Source organism: Sylvia atricapilla, chromosome 22 (genome assembly GCF_009819655.1).
Source record: "Sylvia atricapilla isolate bSylAtr1 chromosome 22, bSylAtr1.pri, whole genome shotgun sequence".
NCBI classification, from domain to species: domain Eukaryota; kingdom Metazoa; phylum Chordata; class Aves; order Passeriformes; family Sylviidae; genus Sylvia; species Sylvia atricapilla.
In genome coordinates, this window is record NC_089161.1 from 5,667,854 (window position 1) to 5,688,014 (window position 20,161).

The 20,161-nt window shown below is 50.5% G+C and overlaps 1 protein-coding gene across 2 annotated transcripts in view; it reads left to right on the forward strand.

Annotated features, from left to right (window-relative positions):
• The window catches only part of EPHB2 (EPH receptor B2), a 92,680-nt gene extending 82,227 nt beyond the window's left edge, over positions 1-10,453 (forward strand). For both annotated transcript variants that reach the window (XM_066334392.1, XM_066334393.1), the window contains exons 12-15: positions 1,165-1,314; positions 5,178-5,371; positions 6,187-6,342; positions 9,270-10,453. In XM_066334392.1, the coding sequence (XP_066190489.1) occupies positions 1,165-1,314; positions 5,178-5,371; positions 6,187-6,342; positions 9,270-9,378 (609 nt within the window). In that variant the 3' untranslated portion in view covers positions 9,379-10,453. The remainder of the gene's footprint in view (positions 1-1,164; positions 1,315-5,177; positions 5,372-6,186; positions 6,343-9,269) is intronic.
• Positions 10,454-20,161: the final 9,708 nt, after the last annotated feature.

Genomic DNA, 20,161 nt, shown 5'->3' on the forward strand with positions numbered 1-20,161 from the left:
TTGTGAAAAACAGTGTTTTGTCTGAGGTTTGTGGCTGTGGGAAGATTAAGGAATATTATCTTTTTTCATTATTCTGGCATGTACTAGGCCTGAGTACTGTGAAGTCCTGGGAGACCCTTAATAAGACATGGCAGTTGTTCATTGACAAAATATAATGTTTTTTAATCTTCTCACCACCACAAAGCACAGACACTTCTGCTTATTTCTTTCCAGCACAGGGGAAGATTTTCCCTTCAGAAGGTCCCTTGAGCAAAGGGCTCAAGTCCAAAGCACCTAGTAGAAAATCAGGAGGCAGAAAGGGCTGAAGCAGAACCTTCAATCCCTGTGTCCCCATTTGTGTGTGCCACTCCTGTGCACAACTCCTCAGTGGGAGTGGAGACTCCTGATTTCCCCAGAGCTGGGTGACAGACCCCAGTGCCCACCCCAGTCCATCCCATTTCCCACCAGTGACTCCCCCATCCCATACTGAGGGATCAGAACCTGCTGGATGGGGTTATCCACAGACAACTGGGACACAAGAACTCAGCCCAGAAATGGCGTAATGCTGACTTCAATGAGTGGAAGCTGTAGAAGGCTGAAGAGGAAGGTGTTCTAATTCCCTTTATTCTGCTCTGGAGGCAGCCAGGTGACAGCAAAGGGATGAAGTGAGATCAGTTTGGGTTTTTTACATTCCTGGCCATTCACTTTCTGCCAAAGACCCTGTTAGCACCATGGGCATTCAGTCATGCTGAGGATCACTGGAGCAGGAGGCAGGGGAAAGGAAGGAGCTGGCCTTGGTTAAGGTGATGAAGAGAAGACTGAGGAGACACCTCTAAGTGACCTTCAGGGCAGTAATGAAGAGACAGAGCCAAACTCTTTGCAGTGCCACCAGATGATACAATAAGGGGTCATAGACAAAAACATGGCTGGGGAGGTCCAAGGTGAACAACAGGAAAAGCTCCTTCCTCAGGAGGGTGTTGGGACAGGTCACCAAATGGGGAAAATCATCATCATTGAAGGCTTCCAGCATGGCTGGACAATCCACATCCACCCTGAGGGACAGACAGTCCTGTGCTCCCTCCCTTCTGGGATTTTACCAAAGGATCACAGGCAAATATTGCAGACACTGCAATTTCTCAGTTGCTGCTGCTCTCTCAGTTACCATGCCCTGTTTTTGCCCTGCAGGGGGGGAAGATCCCCATCCGATGGACGGCCCCTGAGGCCATTCAGTACCGAAAGTTCACCTCGGCCAGCGACGTGTGGAGCTACGGCATTGTCATGTGGGAGGTGATGTCCTACGGAGAGAGGCCCTACTGGGACATGACCAACCAGGATGTGAGTTCTTGGGAAACCAGGGGCAGAGACACTGCAGCAGGGAGCATTGCAAGGCCAGAGCCTGGTCACAGCCTGTCCCGGCCTGTGGTGTGTCCAGAGCCTTCTCTGTTGTGGCAGATGTGTCCAAGGTCAACACCTCTGGAAGCAGTAATGGGAATAATTTGGGGATTTATTCTGGCCCCGTGGTGCTGCTGTGGCAGAGACCCAGGGGTGTTGGCAGTGCTGAGAAAGGGAAGCAGGACAGAGGTGGAAAGGAGATGTCCTGACCTGAGAGCCTCTGGAGCAGACCATCATCTGCTGGGATCACAGACACTCCAGGAAAGCCTCTTACAAAGCCACACAGTGCCTTGGGTTGGAAGAGACCTTTAAAGATCATCTTATTCCTCAATCCAACCCCCTGCCATGATCAAGGACATCTTTCACTAGATGGTCATTAAATCCCCCATGGGAAGCCTGGGCTGTGGTCTGTAAGAAGCCAAGTAACTTAGACACAGCTAGAAACCAAAACCATGAGGTACTTCAGAACATGCTCAGTTTTAAATCTTTCATTCCTCTGCTCAGATTCGGGTCAGTTACATTCACTCCTTGCTCCTGGGGATCCAGCAGGTTCCTGCAAGGATGGTCCCTGGCTGCAGTCCCTGCCCTCAGCACAGCAGTGCCATTTCCATTCCCCCTGGTGCTCTTGGTGTGGTACCTGGGGCTCAAAGCCCAGCTGGCTGGTGGCAGTGAGTGCTGTGAGAATGCTGCACCCGCATGTGTGTGTCAGAAGGGCTCTTTTAACTCTGTGTCTGAGAGCAGCTGCCCTTCCTCACCTCATGAATACTCAGGTTGTAACATGAAGGTCCTGGGTGAACCTAGGGGACACAGGAAGCTCATCCTGGCTCTTGCAGGATCTGCCCGGCTTCTGGTGTGTCTCAGAGAAGCCTCTGGGGAGTCCCTTGGAAGCCCTCAGACATGCACTTCCATCTCCACCATCCTGTGGGCTCCTAAGGCCTTGCCTTACAGAGAGAGGGTGAGAGCCAAGCTCCCACCTGACCCCTGTCCCTCCTCCTGTCCGTGTGGCAGATCAGACCTTTTCCACCTCAGCAGATCTCCATCCACACCACGTCAGGTTTCTCCAGAGTGGGACAACTTCTTCCCTAATGCCTGGTGGGAAATTTATTCCCATGAATACCTAAGCCTGGAGCAGATGAATGATGCCTTAGAACCTTTGACTGTTCACAGAACCTTTGGCTGTGCCACACCAGGAAAATGTTTTCCTCAGTTCCTGGAGGCAGAGGGACGGGACTTGGGTGCCTGCCTTTCTCAGCAAGGACAATTCCCTTCCTGCTAAGCCACTGCTGTCACCTCAGTTTCAAGCACGTCCTGCACCAGGTGTCCCTCTACTTCCCTGTCCTTTGCCCTTCTGGAGCTCTTCCCTGGTTTCTCCGGGCACAGTGCCCGTGCTGGGGATGGCCGAGCTGTGCCTGTCCCCTGGCACCTCCCGCTGCGCCTGCCTGTCCCCAGCCCCTGCTCCCCCTTCCCGTGCCGCAGGACAGCGTGGCACAGAAGCTGTCAGCACTTAAGCACAGCTGGTCCTGCTGTGGAGGAGCGTGGCGGATATTGAGGGCAGATTACCCTCGTGACCCTGGGGTGTGAGCGCCTGGGGCGGCCGCCGGGAGAGGCCAGGGAGAGCCGGGGCGGCTGCTGGGAGGTGGCTGATGGCAGCAGGGCTGCCTGGGCACAGAGATGACTGCTTGGTGTTTGCGTGGTGCTGCTGCCCTCCCCGCACCTCCCCTGCCGCTGTGCTGGGCAGAGCTGACACCCAGGGAGCTGGGCTGGGGCTCAGCACCCCTTGGGAGGATCCCTGAGCTGCACAAAGAACATCAGGAGCCATGGAATCCTTGAGGTGGGAAAAGGCTCTGAGATCGTTGAGTCCAACCATCAACGCAGCACTGCCACATTCACCCAAAACATGTCCCCAAGTGCCACATCCACACACCTTCTGTAGCCTTCCAGGGATGGGGACTTCACCACTTCCCCGCCTGTTTCAGTGCTTGACAACCCTTTCCATGAAGAAGTTTTTCCCTGCCATCCAATCTAAACTTTCCCTGGTGCAGCTTGAGGCCATTCACTCCAGTCCTGCCACTTGTTACCTGGGAGAAGAGACCAACCCTCACCGGCTCCAGCCTCCTGTCAGTGATTTGTAGAGGAGTTACCTCTGGTCAGACCTACACAGGCCCCATGGGGCCACCACTGTGTCCAGCCAAGGGCAGCAGAGCTGGGGGAGGACTCTTCCATCTGGCAAATTTAGGCAGCAGCAGTGAGTCAGCAGCATCCTGAGTCTCAGGTCAGCCCACCCAGCACCTTGGCCACACACAACAGTGCCTGCAGCACCTCCCAATCCATTCCCTGCCTGGAGCCACAGCCCATCTCAAAGCCTGCCAGATGCCTCACCTCACACTCTGGATTGTTTGGCATGGATCAGCCATCAGCCCTTCCCTGCTGCTCTCTCATTCCCATCCCCTATATCCTCAGTTTTCTCTGTGTAGTCTCCCTACTCAACAACATGTCCACCACCATCAGTGTCTAGACTTCCCCAGGATGGGGACACAGCCCTAGAGAATCCCACCAGGAAGTTCTCTGTCCTTGGAATTGTGCAAGACACGGCTGGAGAAAGCCATGGCAGCCTTGATCCCATGGTGAGAATAGCCAGAGACATTGAGATTCTTCCCTTGGGATCCCTGAGGGAGGTTCTCTCCCTCTTCCCTTTTCCATTTTTCCCATGGAGAGTTGGTCATTTTGAGCTCTGCTCCTGATTTCTGCAGTATCAGTTCTGGATTTTGTCCTCCTGGGTTTTGTTGCCGTGCACGAGCCCATCTCTGGTGTTCAATCCTCCTTCTGCTCGTCTTTCAGTGCTGTGCATGGCCAGGGAGGCAGGAGAATCCTGATTCTCCCAGGAGAATCCTGCCTGTGCAAGCCTCTGTCAGAGGAACAGATGTTTCTGGGAGAAGTGGAGCAGCTTCATCCTTGTTTATCACCCAGGAGAGGATGGAGGGCTGCAGGTGCAGAGTGGCAGGGAGGTGAAGGTCCCCCTTGAAGAAGATCCTCCAGCCCTTGTTCCAGTGGACATGGCAAGACCAGACATTTTCCTGGATTGTGTGGAGCAGTAAGGAGAGACCAAAGCCTTTTTGGATGAGCCTGGAGCTGCAGTGTGGTTTTGGCAAGATGTGCTGCAGCTCTTCTGTGCACACTGCAACCAAGTTCTCCTGGGCCTGGCTCTGCTGACTGGGGTCTGAGTCCTCCCCGTGTGTTTTGCACTTACACAGGCCTGCAGGAAGATCCAGCTGTTCCTACTGACTGAGCACACCCAGGCCATGGCACCACCCTGTCCCTGGACGAGCTGGTTTGTGCCAGGAGCACAGAACACCACTGGAGGATGGAAAACACAGGGACAGGCTCCCTGTCTGTAACTCACCCCCCCATTCTCTGGATGGGGATGTTTTCCCAGCAAGCTGCTGTGCTGTGTACAAGGGAAACATGATCCCTTCTCTCTGACTGCCCTGCCTGGAGCTGTGGGATCACACATCCTGTCAGGGCAGCAGGGATGCTCCTTTCCCCAGACCAGGAGACTGCTCATGACAACCAGCCAGCCAGGCTGGGTGGCTGAGCAAAGCTGGTGTCACCTCCCAGGACACCTCACAGCTCACCTGACCTGCTGAGGGCTGGAATTCCAGTGTGAGGTGGGGATGGGGTGGGAGGGCAGCAGTGAGTACAGGCTGCAGGATCAGCCGTCTCATTCACCCTCAGGATCCAAGAAGAGGCACGTTATAATGAAATAGGTTTTTACAGAGCTGTACTGATGCCTCTCTCTCTTCCTGCAGGTGATAAATGCCATCGAGCAGGACTATCGGCTGCCACCACCCATGGACTGCCCAAATGCCCTCCACCAGCTGATGCTGGACTGTTGGCAGAAGGATCGAAACCACAGGCCCAAATTTGGACAAATTGTCAACACCTTGGATAAAATGATCCGAAATCCCAACAGCCTGAAAGCCATGGCACCTCTCTCCTCTGGGTACATGTCCCTGTCCTCCTCTTGTCCCTTGGCTCCTCTGAACAGCTCTGGTGTCTTCTGAGTCCTGGTGGCACCATCCCTGCACCTCTCAGGAGCTACTTTAGGGCTTGGCCTGTGTTTGATCCTTTATAGGGAGAGCATTAAAAGATTATAAAATCACAAATTGGGGTGGAAGAGACCTTAAAGCCCATCTCATTTCACCCCCTGCCATGGGCAGAGACACCTTCCTCTATCCCAGGTTGCTCCAAGCCCCATCCAGTCTGGCCTTGGACACTTCCAGGCTTGGGGCATCCACAGAGTAGGGATACAGATGTCAAGGTCCCTCTCCTTGGGCAGCTCTGGTGAGCACAGGGAGCTCTTGGACAGGGCACTCTGCACTTAGAGGAGCACCTTGGTTTTGTGCACATGGAGATGCTGGGGCAGTGGGATTGTTCTGGAATTCCAGTCCCACTTCACTGGAAGCAGATAAATCCCCCTGAGGCAGTGTGGAGTTTCCCTGGGCTGGGTGGGTTATGCCAGTTTGTGGGAATCATTGTTCCTATATGAGAATGAGCTTTCTCCCCATGTGCAGCCAGGATTTAGAGCTGCATCCCATCATCTCTGATGGCTCCTGCCTCTCCTGCATGAACTGCTCCAGAAAGGCTTCCCTGATGCTCTGCACAGCCCTTCCCTGGGCAGAACAGTGATTCCTGGGGGGAATTCCACAAGACAGGGCAGTGCCTGCAGTGTGAGTGATGCTGATCCAGTGCCTCCAGCTGCTGGAAGGTGCAGGGAAGGTTGTGCTTGGTCTGTCATTGCCCATTTCTGTGTTTCAGGATGAACCTCCCCCTCCTTGACCGCACAATCCCAGATTACACCAGCTTCAACACTGTGGATGAGTGGCTGGATGCCATCAAGATGAGCCAGTACAAGGAGAGCTTTGCCAGTGCTGGTTTCACCACCTTTGATGTAGTTTCTCAGATGACTGTAGAGTAAGTGGCCAGGCTTTTGACTCCCAAAGCACAAGGGAAAGTCCCAGCAGTTTTGCAACAATTGGTATTGAATTAGATTTTATTTTCATATGATGTAGTTTTACTTTTATAGAATTGTTGCTTTGAGGAGACACTTTTAATCTGTTCAGTCTCCAGATCATGCGTCTCTGCACCTGCAGAATTCCTCTCCCCACTACCACTCTGAAAATGAACACCTCAGCAAGGGTGTGCAAACCCCCACATGGAACAAACAGAGATTCCAGAAAGGAATCAGAAAATTCTCCAGAACAATTCTGAACTCTGCCGTCCTCCTGGATGGCTGAAGTATTGATGGAGACAAACACGGTGCAAAGTTCTGCCTAAGAAAGGCAGAATCACAGAGTGGTTACAGTTGAAAGGAACCACTGGAGGTCATGCAGTCCAACCTTCCTGCTCAGCTCCTCACTCAGGATTATGTGTGTGGGAGGAGATTTCACACCCTCTCTGGGAAGCCTGTTCCACCCACACAGTAAAGAAGTTCTTCCTCATGTTCAGGTGGATCTTTCTGGGCATTGATTTCTTCCCATTGCCTCTCATCCTATTGCTCTGCCACATCAAGCAGAGCCTGGCTCCTGCCTCACACACCTCAGTAAGATCCCCTTGTTGGGGGTGGTTTCAAGTTTGTGCTGCATCCACTAAAAATGTCACTGCATCCTGCAGTGACAAATTCTTAGCAAGTTCTTCAGAGAAATCAGGCAGCTGAAATCCCACTTCTGGTAGGTTTTGAAATCCCTTGGGGCTGGCTGGGGCTTTGATGCCTCTGCTGAAAGATTTGTGCCTGGCTGCAGGTATCCGTAGAAATCCTCAGAAAGGGCCAAGCATTAGAGCTGACTGTAAGGGCTGCAAAGTCTCTGAGCCTGGTGGCCAGAGAGGCTTTTGCATTTGGTGCTTAAATCCAGATCTTAAATCTACCAGTGAGTCAGAATCCATTCATTGAAACAGCCACTGTGACCTCTGGCTTTTTGTTCTTATTTGCTGCTGGGAAGTGCCCATGGCAGTTCTGACTGTTTGGGGACATCTGTGGTACAATCCCAAAGCCATGGGGGTGATTTTGGCACAGTATTGGCTGTGTTTATACAACAGAAGGAGAGACAGTCCACGAAATCTGAAGGGTAGGGAAGAACTTTGACCAAAGAGAGGTATCAGACCACAGCCCACCCCTGCCTGGGTTCTGCTCTTTGCAGTATTTGACAGCAAGCAGGATGCAGACAGCCCAGCTAATGCTGGCTGTTCTGTCACAGACATCCTCAGTGTCCCTTAAATGCCACTTCTCCCAGTCCCTTACCATGTCCTTCAAGTCCTCTCCAAGAGCCTTCAGCACAATTCCAAGCACCAGTTTTGGCAATTTCTACATTCCTCACCTGCTTGGCTGGATGAGCCAATAGAGAGAACAGTCCAAGTCCTTTTTCCTTGGAAAATTGTGGTGTAACGGGACTTGACACCACCCCCTGATGTTCACTGGCCTTTGCAGAAGTTGATAGGATTGTCAGTGGAGCTGCTGGTTCATCCAGATTTGGAGATCCAGCAAAGGGTGAATGTTTCCTGAAAACTGCCTCAGTTCACCAAATCCACATGGTCCCAACACTGACCTACTGGAAATGGTTCTCACTGGTTTGTCTGCAGGCTGGGACACCTGAGGCACTGAATTCTCTTTCAAGAATCACAGAACCATTTCAGCTGGAAGGGACCTTAAAGCTCATATAAAGCCATAGCCTTTAAGACACCTTCCCCTATCCCAGGCTGCTCCAAGCCCCATCCAGCCTGACCTTGGACACTTCCAGGGAAGGGGCAGTCACAGCTTCTCTGGGCAGCCTGGACAAGGGCCTCACCACCCTCTGAGCAAAGAATTCCTTCCCAATATCCAACCAAATATTTAATGTCCAGAGCAGAAAGCTTGGGATCACAGTCTTATTCTGGTTTACAGACACGAGTGAAGAATTTTTTCCACCTTTTGGAGCTTCTCTTTGCCAAATAACCTCCACTCTAAACATGGCAAAGGTTTTGCCACTCTTCCCCTTAAACATCTGTTCCTAACACTCAAGGACCTGAAATTCCTTCCAGTCAGGTTCGGGTCATGTGGCCTCCCAGCCCCTGATGAGAAGGAGAAGATCTGAAGATTTCATGACAGATTCATTCACCAAGGGGGAGATGACGACAAACTCAGCTGGAGACATGGATAGGACCAATTTAAAGCCACACTCTAAGTCTTGGAGTTTTATTTCTCTCACATGTCTAAATCTATAAAAACCAGGAGTTGTCCAAAATGAGATTGCCATGATTTAATGGAAGGATTAGTGCAAATATTGATCACTTCATGGTCTTATCAACTCAAAGGAAAAGCATCAAGAACAGCTTCATCTGCCTATAGGGGTGAGATCTGCACTGGGGAGGGGCAGGACATCCCTGTCCTGTGTCTCCAGGGGTAGAAAAAACAGGTTAGTGTGTCACAAAATGAAAGAAAATCCAAAATAGTACAAAGGTAAAAAAAACTAAGACAAATTGACTCACAAGTAGAGAGCAGAGCCTGTGACATTTGGTTTCACACTGTCTGTTGAGGTTCAGGACTCTGAGGGTGCTGCAGGTAGGTAGAAAGTGCAAAGATTGGACAATAAGCAAGAAAAAGTGAAAGAGTAGAAGTTTCACAGGGTTTGCATCTGTTTGTTGCATTCATAGAAGAAATCTGTTCATAGTTTGGCTCCTCCCTACATACCGTTCTCATGGAGTCATAGAATCAGGGAATCACAGGATAACAATCACAGAATAACAGAATCACAGAATGGTTTGAGTAGAAATGGACCTTAAAGATAATTTTAAATGCCATCTATGATCTTGTTCTGTTCTGAGAAAACATCTCCTGATCTTTGTGTTTGTTTCCTTTCCTCCCAAAGGGACATTCTGCGAGTCGGGGTCACTTTAGCAGGCCACCAGAAGAAAATTCTGAACAGTATCCAGGTGATGAGAGCACAGATGAACCAAATCCAGTCTGTGGAGGTTTGATAGCTGCCTGTCCTCCCACTCCTCCTCCTCAAGGCCCTGCTCCCCTTTGCCCCTGTATGTCCAAGCTCCAGTTCCTGAGTGTTCTGCATGGACCAGAGACAGGCAGCTGCTCTGAGGATCAGGCAGCAGGAGGGAACACCCTGTCCTCAACAATGAGAAGTCACCAAGAGCTTCTAGAATTTAAGCAATGGAAAAAGGGAACAAAAAAAAAAGAAAAAAACTATTTTGAAAAAAAAAATTAAACGAACGAACTACAAAATATTTTTAAATAATAATAAAGCAATTGCATTCTTGAAAAGGGCTCCAAGACCAATGGGAGTCTCCAAAGGAAGAGAAAAGAGCAGCTTCATGTTTCCTCTTGCACAAGGCTGCTGCAGCTGGACCCAGGCACCTCTGGAGCAGTGGGACTTCTCCAGGAAGAGGAATGCAAGGAAAGGTCACGAGAAGCACATCTCTTCCTCCCGTGGGCTCTGGGAAGCCAGGTCCTTCCCCAGAGCCCCTGTGAGGAGATCAAAAGGGGAGAGCTGAAGCTCTTTGGTGCTGTGGAACCAAGTGCATCTCAGAAACTGACGGACTTCTTCAAAAGCTGAAGACTTTTTTTTTTTAAAAAAAACAAAACAAAACAAAACAAAAAACCACAAACACAACAAATAAACTAAGACTAGAGGAGGCTGTTTCCGACAAACGAGAAGGAATCTGTAACGCCTGGGGGGGTGGGGATGGGGAAAAGCAATCCTTTTTACATCTCTTATTTTCTCTTGTCATGGAACAGTTTTGTGAATGACAGTTTCCTAAAGGGTCCGTCCATCCACCCTCCAATGGCATCGTGTCTCATACATATCATTGCTCAAGACTTTTAGTGATATCCTTTCTAGATGCCAATGATCTTTTCCCAGAAGACTTCCCAAGTACAGTATGTAGTAGTTTTTGATTACAAATGCTGACGTGTACCTTTATTTTTCGGTTGTCATTGTTGGGAGATTTGTCCTTTTACATTGTTTTGTTAACACCAGTTTGTGAGTTTGGGGTTGGAAATTTTCGGTTGGTTGGGGGTTTGGTTGGTTGGTTGTTTTTTTTTTTAAATGAAAAAGAAATGACATCTCCAAGCATCATATCATCCAAGAACTTAAATCCCTCCCCTGTGGAAGGAAAAATTGCAGCTTACTGACCATATGCCAGGAGAAAAAGGTTTTTTTATATGCACATTTCCTCCCGTTTGCTTATTTGTTCTTTCCAATTGGTCGTGGCACGAGAGATGTTTGTGGCTGTTGGGGTTCCAGGTGTTTGCCAAGGTGAAATGGCCACCAGCTCAACTCGAGGGTGAGCAGCATCACAAGGGGGGTTGGGAGGAAAAGGTGGGAGGGTTGGATGGGCTTTGTGAGGGAATGATGACTCCACAGCAGGTTTCAGAGCCCTTTGGGAATGTCTGGCTGCTGAGGAAGGTGTTGGATTGGTGCATGGGGAAGGCAGGGCAAGGCCAGTCCTCTCAGAAGAGCTGGTGGCACGGCATTTTGGAGTGGGGGTTGTGTGATCTGCAGGTGGGGAAGGGTCCCTGCAGTGCCAGGGGGGCTCTGTGCCTTGGGGACCCTGTCCCTTCACTGGGTGATGCAGCTTCAGGCTCAGCCCCTCTTGTCAAAGAGAGACCAGGACAGCAAAAACCCCAATCCCAGCTCTCCAGAGGCAAAATGCTGTGATTGAAGCTGAATGATCAGTCAATGAGTTTATAAATAACTGAAATAAATTCTTTAGTTACTGACCAGGCCTTTGGGATGTGTGAATGCCACCAGCAGGGAGGTGCAGATGAGAACCAGCTTGTTCTCCCTGCCCAACACCACCTGGCATCCTTTTGCAGCATTCCACACGTGGCATTTTCCCACCCCTCTCCTGGTCATGGCTCAGGAGTGTTTACAAGCCCTTGTCTGCCATTGCCATGTCATTCCTGGGCTCCTCCTCTTGTTTTTGGCAGCGAGGAGTGTTGAAGGCACGTTCACTGGGAGCTGCCTGGCTGTATTTTCCAGGAGCTGAATCCAAGAGGAAGTGTGTCTGCTGTGGATGAAAATCCCAAGCTGTCTAGACCTCTGTGGCCAGACATCATCTCCCCAGACTGCTTGTAAAATATGAGGCCATTTATTTAATACTTCTAGCATTTTCTACTGCCAGACCACATCCAACAACAGAGCCCCTGCAAGTGGCATCAGAGCAGTCCCTACAAGTGAGACTTCTTCTCTCCTGAGCTCTTGCCCTGTCCCAGGGTTTGGTGCTCCAGCAGCAGGGGCTTTCAGTGGAGGAATTGTCCCTGCAGCCCCTGTTCATCCAAAATCTCCAGTGCAGTGTTGTCTTTGTGTTTGCATCCAGCCCAGCCCTGGGGTTGCAGTCTGTACTGATGGGAACAGGGCAGGAGGAGTGTGCTGGGTGCCAGGGTCCTGTCCTGAGCTCAGTGCCCACAGGACATCCCCTGTGACAGCCCCAGCACGTCCCTGCGTGGCTGGCAGGGGGCACAGAGTGGTGTGGAGCCAGGGGCTGTGGGTGTCAGGTGGTACCTGCATGGCTCAGCTCCCTGCCCTAAACCCAGCCTGCTTTAGCCTGTGTAGCCAAAGGGATGCTTGCAATGCCTTTGCATCCAAAAAGCACTTGCTGCTGGTCAGGTGATGGGCTCAGCTTTGAGAGGACATCAGAAATCACTGGAGTTGGCTAAAGCACAGGAAGTGTTTGCAGAGGGCACACAGGGAAGCCAGGAGCTCCCAGTGTGGTGTGGGAGCCCCCCCTGCTGCTGTCCCTCATGGTGGTGGCTGTGCTTTGACAAGGAGCACTTGTCCCTGTGTCCCAAAGGCGTGTGAGGCTGTGTGGTGGCAGTGCAGGGTGAGGGCAGGATGGTGCTGTGCCAGTGCCCAGCCACAGCCAGCAGTGACCTCGTGTCCCAGAGCTCTGCCAGGAGAACTCTGCCTACAAAACTCACCAGCAGATTCCCGTGGGGCAGCCATGTGGAAGGAGCACATGATGCCCCTCACTTGTCCTCCCCAGACAATTCCTGACTGTTCTCTGCCACCCTCTACATTCCTGCAGACACTAAGGAGGAGTAATGCCCAGGCAGCATCCCCTCAGAGCCACCCAGGCCTTGGAAGGGCACTTCAGGTCTTCTTCATTTGGAGATATTTTGTCTCAATGCACTGAATCTCCTTGCTGGCTGCTTCAGACACATCTACCTGCTAGACCCAGCCCACTGTGAAGGACAGGTCCCAGTGCCACAGCCCCCAGAGCTGTGGCAGCCATCTGCAGGACAGAGACATCCTTGTCTCCTTCTGACCAAAAATCACATGGTGGTGGTACTAAAAGTAACACCTTCCCATCTGTTCATAGCAGACATGGCTGTGACATCTGTGTTTGGCTGTGTAGGACTAATGGAGAGCTGGACTAAAATAGACATGGTCCAGAAAACACTGCAGTTTTCTGCATCCCTCAGCTCTCCTGGGAGCGCGAGGAACCGAGTTCCTGTCAAGTGCTTTGGTTGTAAACGCCTCTGGCACATGCTGCAGAGCGAGGGCAGAAGCACTGGAGTGACAATAACATATTTATTTCATGGGTCTCCAATGAAATGGGAGTCTAGTGGAGAATTCAGCGTGTTCCAAGGGGAAAAAGGCACTTGCTAACATTGACACTGTGAAATGCTGTTGTGCATGTGCATGTGTGCATGTGTGGGTACTTAACAGAAATCATCACATGGAGATTTTTCAGGCAGCTTGTTGCGATTTTCACATTTCCCCTCTACCTTTCAAGCTACCTCCCAGCCCTTCCCTTCTCCCATTCCCATCTCCTGCTGAGGGTCAGCCTGTGGATGGCGTTCAGTGGGAATGCTGAGCAGGTTGGAAGTTCTCAGTTGGTTGGACAGTGATAAGTTCAAATCTTGCAGAGCATCACAGGGCAGAGAAGAGGAAGCAAAGCGCACGTGGACAGTAAAAAGTCAAAATGTGTTTTGTGGATCGTTTCCAGCTGTTGCCACCAGCCCATTTGCTGGAATTACAGCCCAGGGGTGTGAAGGAGGAAGGAAAAGCAAACCTGTAAAGATCCAGCACTGCCATGAGGGATCACTTGTCCTTGTGGCCGTGGGGACACAAAACAGGGCACTATGAGCTGCACATCCCCTCCCTAAAGGATCTGCTCTCCTCCCCAGTAAATCCCCAGAGCTGCCTTTCATGAATTAGTGGAGATTTGTTCTTTCCAGCAGCTGAGGAGCTTCTCCTCACCATACCATCCTCACTGCCAAACAGCAGCTTCCAAAGGCAGCAATCCGTGCTGGGGCTTCCAGGTGACAGGGGCTGTCCCGGGGCTTAGCGCAGCTGCAGGGTTCCTTTAGTGCTCCAGTCCCAGTGTGGGCTGGGATCCATCCCCTGGCTCCCCTGCAGGAGGCTCAGAGTGAGGGAGAGCCATGGCAGGGGCTGCAGGACCTGGGGACACAGAGAGCTTCATCCTTGTGAGCTCTGCCCTGCAAGATCCGCCCCACGGGGGCTGCTGGCTCCTGTTAGCGCTTTCCCAAAGCAGCATCCTGCTCTCTTCCCCGGCTGCTGGAGCACTACCTAGAGCAGCTCCCTCCTGGCCTGAGCTGAGCTGAGCTGAGGGACCTTCATCTTCATCAGCTGCTGGCTGCACTACAGGGCTTTTCCCACACTCCCTGAAGCTGTTCTTGGAATTTGGGTTAAAGGAAAGGTTCTTTTCCCAGGAATCATCACCCAGGCTGTGGATTAGCCTGTAGAGAGAACCTCTTGGAGGATTTGAGCAGCTGAGGAAACTTCTTGTTATATTTTCCAGGCTGATTTATATGAATCCTGGAGTCAGGGCTTGAACTCTGCTGCATTGTTAACAGTTGTATCCTCTGATGATGCAATAAATCTGGGACTGCCTTGAATGTACAAATCCACAGCACTGGAAGTGTCACTGCTGTCTGGTTTGGTTTAGTGGAGTTTATTGTTTTAATGTAAATCATCATCTTTCCTGCATGTCTAACTCCAGGCTGATTTAATGTAGGTCTTTTTCCATCCTCAAAAATGTTACTTATTTGCAAGTTCTTCACATACAGGATCCAACTTTTTTTTTTTTTTTTTTTTTTTTTTTAATCTAGAGTCACGTTTTGGCCTTTTTTATTTAAAGTTTTTCAGGATGTCTTTGCTTCTTGTAATTCTTTGCCCTTCCCAAAGACAGGACACAACCTTGGCCTGTGTTTGCTTCCATATGCGTTCCAATCTTCCACTGCTCTCCTAGAAAACTCCCTGCACTCTTCAAATATTTCCTGGAATTTTCCTCCTTGCTGTCCCTGTGTTAACTTCTGCCAACTCCACTGACAAATGTTATTTGCAGAAATTTGGGACTGGAAGCAAGAAGTCCTCTCTTCCCCACAAATCTTTTCCTGAATGTGCATTCCTGCTGTCTTAAAACTTATCCAGCAGTTTCTCTCCCATTTTTTTCTCCTTTTTAAATTCTGCAAGAATTTCCTCAGTGAGCTCTGCAGGAGTGCAGCAGCAGTGCCACTGTGTCTCCCTGTGTGATTCCCCTGGGACATCCCAGTGCCCCCATTGCCTCAGTTTTTATCAGGAACTCTTGATTTGTCCTCGTGAAAAGAAAAAAAAGAGCAAACGCTTGGCTGATCCATTTCCAGCTCTTCTGTTCCAGTAAACTTCAGGAGTTTTTCACTTGTTTCAGCTGTAGCTTCTACCTTGGGGTCAGTCTGGGGCTCTTGCACAGATGTCGTGCCAGATCCTTGGGTTATTCCAACTAAGTCTGGGAGGAAAAGAAGAAATTTTGTCTTTAAGGGCCAAACAACTGTGTTAGGAAAAACAAATGGAAGGGGTTCAAGGAGGAGAGTCCTGCCCATGGCAGGGAGCTGGAGCAAGATGATCTTTAATGTCCTTTCCAACCCAGGCCATCCCAGGGTTCCGTGAGGACTGGGTACGTTACTCTACCTGAGGATGAAGCTGGCAGTCAGATCCCTCTTTTCCCCAAATTGCCTTTGGTCTGCACTTCCAGCTCACTGACTCCAGGTTGAGTGGGCTGGGCTGGGAGATGGAGGCTGATAAAATCACCAGTCTGGGACAGATGGTGTGGCCAACCCACAGCCTGGCTTGGCCTTTTGCTGGTGGAGAATAAACGGGAAATCTCTGATTGCCATCAAATATTGGCATTCAGGAACCTTCACACAAGGTCATGAGCCAGTGAATTTTTGATGTGCTGGCTCTGCAAATGCTGGAGGACGCTTTTGTTCTCCTCCACTCAAAAGGGATACACAGAAATGAAGAAATAAATGTACAGATAGGTGCAGCCAGATCAGGGCTCCTGTAACAGCCAGAAGTCTGTGGGAGGTATAAAAGATAAATAAGATTTTGATTCTTGGTTCTGGCAGAGGTAAACCACAATGATAAAAATTTCATGCCCTTAAATGAGGAAAGATGTGAGAAAGCAGCAGTCACTGTTTCTGACAGTAACAGCTCAGAGGCAGGGGAAGCAGAATATTCCTTGGCACAGCGATTGGAGGGTGGAACTCGTGGCTGGAACATGGATACCCAGCACTAGATGGATTGATAGGAAAAGGAGGAATTACTTTTAGCTAAAAGAGGATAAGTTTAGATTGGATTTTCAGAAGAAATTCTTCCCTGTGAGGGTGGGGAGGCCCTGGCACAGGGTGCCCAGAGCAGCTGTGGGTGCCCCTGGATCCCTGGCAGTGTCCAAGGCCAGGGCTTGGAGCACCCTGGGACAGTGGAAGATGTCCCTGCCCATGGCAGGGGTGGGACAGGATGAGCTTTAAGGTCCCTTCCAACCCAAACCATTCTGGGATTCAAAAGATGACTGGACAAGCTTTTAAAAGAATAATCTCCTTGACACAAAAAAACCTCTTCCAGTTTTTCTGGGTCACGGATGCCTGAGGCCACAGGGTGTATAACAGGATTCCTGCAGAAATTCTTTTATTCGATTGCATTCTTGGGACTGACACATTCTACATCTCTTAATAGCCCAAACACTCCATCAGGCATCATTGATTTTCCATTTTCACTCTTTGTGGGGAAGGATTTCAGCGTGGAGCCAGAGGGCTTCCCATGGCAGAGGAAACCACTCGCTTCCTCCTCCCAGTTCCTTCAATATCCCAAGGCATCCCTGGGGCTCCGAGCTGCAGTGGGACATCAGTGCCTCAAACAGCTGCAAAAGCACAAAAAGGGAGATTGACTGGCTGATCCATCATGTGTTGGATGTGGGGGCTCTCTGTGGAAGCATTTTTACCTCAAACCTTCTTCCATGACCCAGAGAACCTCAGGAGTGCTGAGAATGAGAGATCCCTGTCCTTTCCTTCCTCTGCTCTGGGATGGTTTCTGACAGTGACATTTGTCCTTCTGCCTTGGCTGGCTCAGCCTTGTGTCCTGCTGGTTGGTTGGGAATCTGACCAGGAGTCCAAATGGACGTGCCAGAGCCGCCTCAAGGGTTAAAATGCAGGAAAGGAGACTGGGACAAGCTTCTAAAATGGGCAGAAAGCTCGTGGAGTAAGTCAGGGCTGGGCTGGGGGCGTGCAGGGAAATCCCAGGGGGGTCCCAGAGCAGACACTGAGTGTTGAGGGCTCCAGGACAAGATCCAGGCAGGGATTAAGTGCAGAGTTTCGTTTTGAGTGCTGGCCCAGCTCCAAAGATCAATTTATTCTTTACGTCCTGAGACAACTTAGATCCAGACATTAAAACCCTTTGTTGCTTGGTCTGCCTTGATGGCACGGGGGAAAAGCTCTTTGACATGGGCAGGGATTTCTGTCCCTCTGCAGAGCAGCTCAGGAATGTGCAGAAGGGTCAGGCTGGAGCTGAAGGGTGACTGTGTGTCCCTGGTCCCCCCTGTGTGTCCCTGGGAGCTGCAGGGAGGGGACAGCTTTGGTGCACTTGTGCTTCTTGCTTGGCCCAACCTGGGCTCTGATATCCAGCAGGAACTGATGAGTTTATGAGCTCTCTGTTCTTTTTCCCTCTAAAAATCCCAGCTGCTGTGTCTGGGATCCCAGGAGCACTGGGATCATAGGAAAATCCCAGCTTTTAGTGAAGGACAGCCCAACCCTCACGTGAGGTGGCCAGGGTTCAGGGCTATGGGTTTCATGTTGGCCAGCTCCCAATGACCCCTGTGTCCATTCCCACCCTACCTGAGCACCTCCTGGTGTGTCCTAGAGCCCAGCCTGGGCTTTCCACAGGGCTGAAGTACAGAGGAATAAAGTTCAGATTGCAGGAGTTCCCAAAATCCTCCAGGGTTCTGGAGTGAGGACTTGCTCAGGGTGAGGCCATCAGGTGTGGCTTCTCAGGTCTGTAGAAGCATTGACCATCCATCCTTCAAGCTCCAGAGTTTTCTTTCAAGCTGTTCAACAGTGGAGGCAAGTGAAACAGCCCAGCTCCCCCTGCCCAGGATCTGTCATGAGCAGAGGGACAGGCAGATGACAGTGTGGTCGTCCCTGTCCCTTCCAGCAGTGGGATCTGGGCGCTGAAAAGCCTGCTTTGAGCAGGGGAGGGAGGAAAACCTCCGTGCAGACACTGAGCAGGAGCTGCAGCCTGTGGATGCCCTGATAAGGAGAGCAATCCCTGGTGGGCTTCTGCATCACCCCAGCCTCTCCTGCTGAGTCCTGGCTTCACTTCTCCCCTCTTCAGGATGCTCCTGCAAGACCCCACATCAGTGCACATGCCATCCTGCTGGAGCTGGAGGGGAGAAATCAAGGATCAGAGATGGGGGCTTGCATCTGCTTCTTCTTCTGTGGCTCTGCAGCCCTGCACTGGAGATTTCTGTTCTCCATCCTCCAGTGGATCCTTCATTCACTTTGCAGCCTGTGACTCTTGTGCCCTTTCCTTTCATTGCTTTGCCTCCACCTTCAGCTCCCTCTCTCTCTCTGCTGGTTCTCTGTCCCCTCCCCAGTGAGGAAGGGCTGGATGGTTTGTTCAGGTTTGGGCCATCACCAGGGATTCCCTTCCTTGGAGCTGGCCCAGCACATCTCTGCAGGGAACCTCTGCTTAGCTACATCTCTTCCCATGAAAGAAACCTCCCCTTTGCCTCCCTTTCTTTCTGAAAACATCCACTTCACATCACAGATCAACTTTCCTTTCAGAAAGCAGCAGAAGCAGCAGAAAGCAGCAGAAAGTTGTAAGTGAGCAGGTCTGGTGTGTCAGGATCCCTGGCCTGTGTTCCCTGGCCTGGGACAGTTCAGGGAAAAGGCTCCAACCCTCCTCTTGCCACAAGTGAAGGAGCACATCCATCAGTGTTAAACTCCATTTGTATTTCCAGGTTTGCTTTGGAAAGGCTTTGCTGACCTTGTGTGCTCCCTGCTGTGCTGTGTAAGCTCAGTCTGCCCAGGGAGAACTTTGAGGCCCTGGTTTAAGTTTGGGGAGCCTGGGGGTGTTCCAGCCCCTGGAGCCAGAGCTGAGGTGACACAGTTCTTGCTGAATAAATGAGCCTGGGGCTTCCAAGCCCATCCCAAATAAAGGTATGACTCTTCTCACTTCCCCAAGACATGGTCTGAGAGCACTGGGGAGCAGGAAACAGGAGTTTGGAAGCTCAGAGATCTCCTCTCAGGATGAGCCAGGCACAGGAATCCAAACCTCCTTCCTGTGCCATCACCTACCCCTGGGCTTCTGAGGAACTGAAGAGCCAACGCAGCTGTCTGTGCTCCCTTCCTTAGGGAAGATCTTTCCTAGCTCAGACACCAAATCCCAAGAAGGTCCCAGAGGGAAAGGAGGAGTGACTGAGGTGACAGGTGGCAGTGAGGGAGATGCTGCAGGGAATTCTCTTGTCCATCAGGGCATTGGTTCCTGTGATCTGCTCATGGGGACATGATGTGACAGCATCTGCTGGAAAATGCCCTTCCCTGGAAGATTTGTGGAGCTGCCAGTGGCACAGGGAAGGTTTGCAGGGACAGGAGGTTTGTCAGGCTCTGACCTCACGGTCGTGGCTCTGGAAGGAGCTGGAGAGTGGGATGGGGGAATGGGGTGAGTCCTTCAGCCCCCCAAAGACAAAGGTGTCAACACTGTGTCCTGTCCTCCCCTGCCACCAGCCCCAGGATCCGTCTGCTGGGCTCCAGGGTGTCCCCAGCCCTGGGTTCCTGCTCTTCCCATGTGTTGGCCATGACCTTGAGGACAACAGAACACTTTTCATGACAGTACCTGTATTCTTTTTTTTGTTTTAATTGTGAATGGGGAGATCGTGTGCAGGTCCTTGTTACACAGGGATGTGTCTTCCATTCAGCCCAGGGCTTCCCTGGCTTTGTCAGATGTCTTTCAATGTTACTGAGAATAAAGAAATAAATAAATGAATAAATAAATCAGATGTATTTATAAAGGAAACAGAAACCTGCTGCTCCAATGCCTTTGTAGGAGTATTTTTAACAAAACATTTTTTCAAAATAAATGTGAATTGTAAAGTTTGAAGCATTTGCTTGTGGCTTTCCTTTCTATGGGCTTTGTCCAACTTTTTCCCTTCCCAATAATCCTGCTTGGGTGTAAATATGAAGGTAAAGAAACAAGAGAGATATTGATTACTTTAAAAGGGGAAAGCATGCCCAGAATTCATTTAGTGCCTGGTAAATGACTGCAAGATAAACAGATATCATTGTTACCCTGCTTAAACCATTTAGGCTGAATAATTAACCCTCAAGTGTAGCAATAAATTATCCACTCTGTTTGTCACTAACTTGTTCTTTAGTTAAAAATTGCTGCCAGTTTATATTGTTTGTTATATCGTTTGAGTATTTTTAGCTGATTTTCCTTTTCTTCATTATTCATGGAGGTATCAAAGCCCA